Here is a 3,664-nt window from a genome sequence, read left to right as displayed (position 1 = left end):
AGGTCACCTCTGCTGTCTAGTTAATAATAGGTACTAATCCATTTCTATGGTCCTCTCTCACAATCAAAAGTCATATTACCTAAATCTTGCCTCAAAATGCTTTTAGGTAGCTGATTGACGACATGAGGTGCAAGAAAAATGGCTATAAAAGAAATTTATAAACTAATGTGATAACGAATATAATTAATGCCTAGTTAACACTATGATAAATAAATATTTTAATTATTATTATTATTATTATTTTTGTATTGTGTTTAAAAATTAACAAATCAGTTTGAAACTACTATTATTAAAATTTCTAGTATCTGACATCCCTGTATATGCAAACTAAAATTAACAAATTCAGCAGAATGTCAAACAATAAAACATAATTCCATGTTAACAATACTTAACTGGCATAATAAGGAGATGGGACAGGCAAAAGGACAAGTAAATACAGAAGGAAACTTCATCCATCACTATCATTTCTGTCTATAATTATAGCTGGAAACAAGCTTTGATAGCCGCTATTCACATGCCCATCTGTATGTCTGTCATGTCTTTACCATGTGTCACCTCTCAAAAACATGCAATACATGACCTTTCTACATCCAACTAACTTCAAATAACAGTAATTGCATTCTTAATATTCTTTTATTATTATGACTTCTTTCACCCTTTTGCTTCATAACTGCAATTGCTTTCAGCAATGGCATAATATATTGAAGGAACTCTGTAATAGCAGCTTTTATTAGATATCTACTTGCAGAGTTGCAGTTACAATCTTAACAAAAAGTTGTTCTAAAGCTGTTTCCGGAAGTGGAGAATTTAAGAGAGGGTGACTTTGATACAAAAAGGAAACAAAGAAGGAAAATTTTGACAAACATTTATGCAGATTTACACCTATAAAAATTTAATTAAAAAAAAAAAAAAAGGAAAATCACATTCAAGAATGCCAGATTCCACTTAACATACTTCGGAATCTGTTTGTAGACAGCTTCTTGACAAGTCTCTTAGCATCAGTTTCAGCCTGTGCAAGTTTCTCTATGTTTTTCATGTACCCAGAATTCACAATCTTTCTTTTCACACTACTGCAGCTTGTTAATGATGTTAATATAGATAACAAGAACCTTTTATTACCTGAATTTCCCTCTTCCTTCTCAAGCAATTGCAACAGCAAGCCAATATTCCTGTCATCCTGCGCAAACTTCTTTCGATTTTTGGGGATTAATACCAAGCCAGAGAGTGCCTCAGCTGCCATTTCCCTAACTTCTAAAGACTTACAATTGAGAAATTTAACAAGCTCAGGCATAAACCCTGCATCCCCCATTGCTTTCTTGGCCCCTTCTGATGTCCCACAAAGCCTAAAAGCCACCTTCAATGCCAATTCTTGAACAGAAACTTCTCCATTTCGAACAAAGTACATAATTTGATCCACAAAACCGTGATTCATCAAAATATTCATAGCACTCGGGGAAGAGAAACATAAATTCTCAATAGCTCTCAATGCTACCTCTCTTGTTTTCGAAGAATAAGACCATCTAGGATCAACAACACGTAGTAATGCACGAATCCCTCCTTCTCTAAGAATCATTTCCCTAACCAATTCATCTTCAAACGCTATACTTTGAAGGAATTCAATTGAAATCATCAACAAGATTTCATCTTTACACCTTGCAATCTTGATAAACATCGGAATAGCACCTTCTTCAATCATAAACCGCTTTATTTCTTCAACAGCGATTAGATTTCTTAACACCCCACAAGCATAACCAACCAACTCAACCTTACAATCACTCCCACATATTTTCAACAAAGCAGTGACTCCACCATGTGCTGAAACAGACCATGAATTATTCGAATTTTCTGTCAGTTTCATCAAACATTTCAAAGCAACCTCTTTTCCCATCTCACTCCCACACTCCAAAACTCGAATCAACGGTCCAACAACCCCAGCTCCAATCAAAACAGCCTTATACGAATCGAACCCAGAAATCACTTCCACAACTTTAGTCGACTCGACTTGTATCTGTGCCTCTGTCGAATCGAGAAAATTCACTAAAACATTCACAACACCATCGATTTCCAACATAACTCTTACATATTTCTCGTCCTCGACCACAACCTCGTACAAATTAACCAAAGCTTGCCTCTTCATTCTCGTATCACCGACCTTCATTCTCGTTAACAAGTCTCTTATATAAAACCGCATGTCGTCTCTACAAGCAGTAACACTAGGCTTTGAAACAACCAAGGCATGATTTTGAGTTAAAACACCAGCTGTGTACAAGTCAGAGAGATTACTTACATGGCGATCGAGTTTCGTGAGGATCACATTCAAGTCACTTTGCATTAGAAGCTTTCCACTGTAAGAGAGATCGACGCAACGTCGAGCAAGGTCATGGCACTCTTTGGTTGTCAATAATATAGCTGAAAGTAAGCCTGAGATCGCTGGGTTCTCGATGTGGGAGTGCTCGAACTCACTATTTTCAATGGCAATTAGACCCGAGTGGAGCTCCTCGAGCTTGACACGAATCGATTGCCATTTCGATACAAAGACTTTGACTGAGTGAGTCAGAGAGATCAATGAGGATATAATCTCAATGCCTCCCTGGAGAGTATTAGATTTTCCGGCGGATGTTTCCGGCGAGGTTTGGTTTTGGTCTTGTTTTTGTTCTCTCATCGTGGTTTTTCTTTGCTTTTCACTGGTTTTGGAGCAAACCCATTTGTTTTTGTGAGATTTTGGTGATGTGGGTACGAATATTCTGGCGAGCAATGAGAATTCTGGTGAAGAATATGGATCAGAGAAATGAGAAAAAATAGGGATTCTCTCTCTCACAGTTTGTCACTGTATGCTATGCTTTATCTTCTTGTTTGGACTCAGGAGCTGAAACTGAATTAGATTTTCAGTGTGAATTTACGAGAATGACCTTATGGGGGTTTGTGTAATAGTGACAGCTCAATGAGTGTGGTGACAAGGGCAGTTCTGTCACAGTGAACGGTGAAAAAGGTTTGGTTCGATCTGTGGGACTCTCTGTGAAGTTGAAGGCTGATTATTATTGGGTTTTATGTTTTGCTCTCTTCTGCTGGTGGTATCTGGCTGTGAACAGCTTTTATAATGGTAGTTTCCATTTGTTGTATATGGCAATGTACATTGGTACTTGAAAGACTAGCATATTCAAAGACAAGTGTGGTTAAAGCTAGGGGTGTCCACGGGTCGGGCCGGGTCGGTTTTCGACCCAGCCCGAACCCGACCCGCCGGCGTCGGGTGGACAGAAGACTGACCCGAGACCGACCGCCGGCGTCAATCGGTCGGATCGGTTTTGGGTTCGGGTGGAGATCGGGTCCGTTCGGGTGGAGATCGGGTTGTCGCCGGAGCTGGAAAGTATCGCCAGAATCTGCATTACCGCAAAATTATCGCCGGAATCTGCAAATCATCGCCGGAAAATGTAAAAGCTCACCGGATCTGCATCAAAATCGCCGAAATCTGCACCAAAATCGCTGAAAATATGTTGGGAATGGCCGGATCTGGCTAAATCTCACCACATATGGTTGAGAACTCGCCGGATCTGCTCGGATTTGAAGGTGATTTCGCCGGACCTGGCGATTTTCGACGAGAAAAGAACAGCTCATCGGGCGGGTCGGGTTCGTCGGTTTCTCAGACAGCCAACCCGCAACTCGAACC

The 3,664-nt window shown here is 39.9% G+C and overlaps 1 protein-coding gene across 1 annotated transcript; it reads right to left on the bottom strand.

Annotated features, from left to right (window-relative positions):
- Window positions 1-701: 701 nt before the first annotated feature.
- LOC111995042 (U-box domain-containing protein 40) lies at window positions 702-3,131 on the bottom strand. The gene has a single exon (XM_024026931.2). It carries the CDS (start codon window positions 2,660-2,662, stop codon window positions 926-928), a length of 1,737 nt encoding a protein of 578 aa, XP_023882699.1. The 5' UTR covers window positions 2,663-3,131; the 3' UTR covers window positions 702-925.
- Between the last annotated feature and the right edge of the window lie 533 nt (window positions 3,132-3,664).

Source organism: Quercus suber, unplaced genomic scaffold (assembly GCF_002906115.3).
Source record: "Quercus suber isolate HL8 unplaced genomic scaffold, Cork oak 2.0 scaffold_777, whole genome shotgun sequence".
NCBI classification, from domain to species: domain Eukaryota; kingdom Viridiplantae; phylum Streptophyta; class Magnoliopsida; order Fagales; family Fagaceae; genus Quercus; species Quercus suber.
The sequence above is the reverse complement of the archived record's forward strand: the minus strand, read 5'-3'. Positions and strand labels throughout refer to the sequence as shown.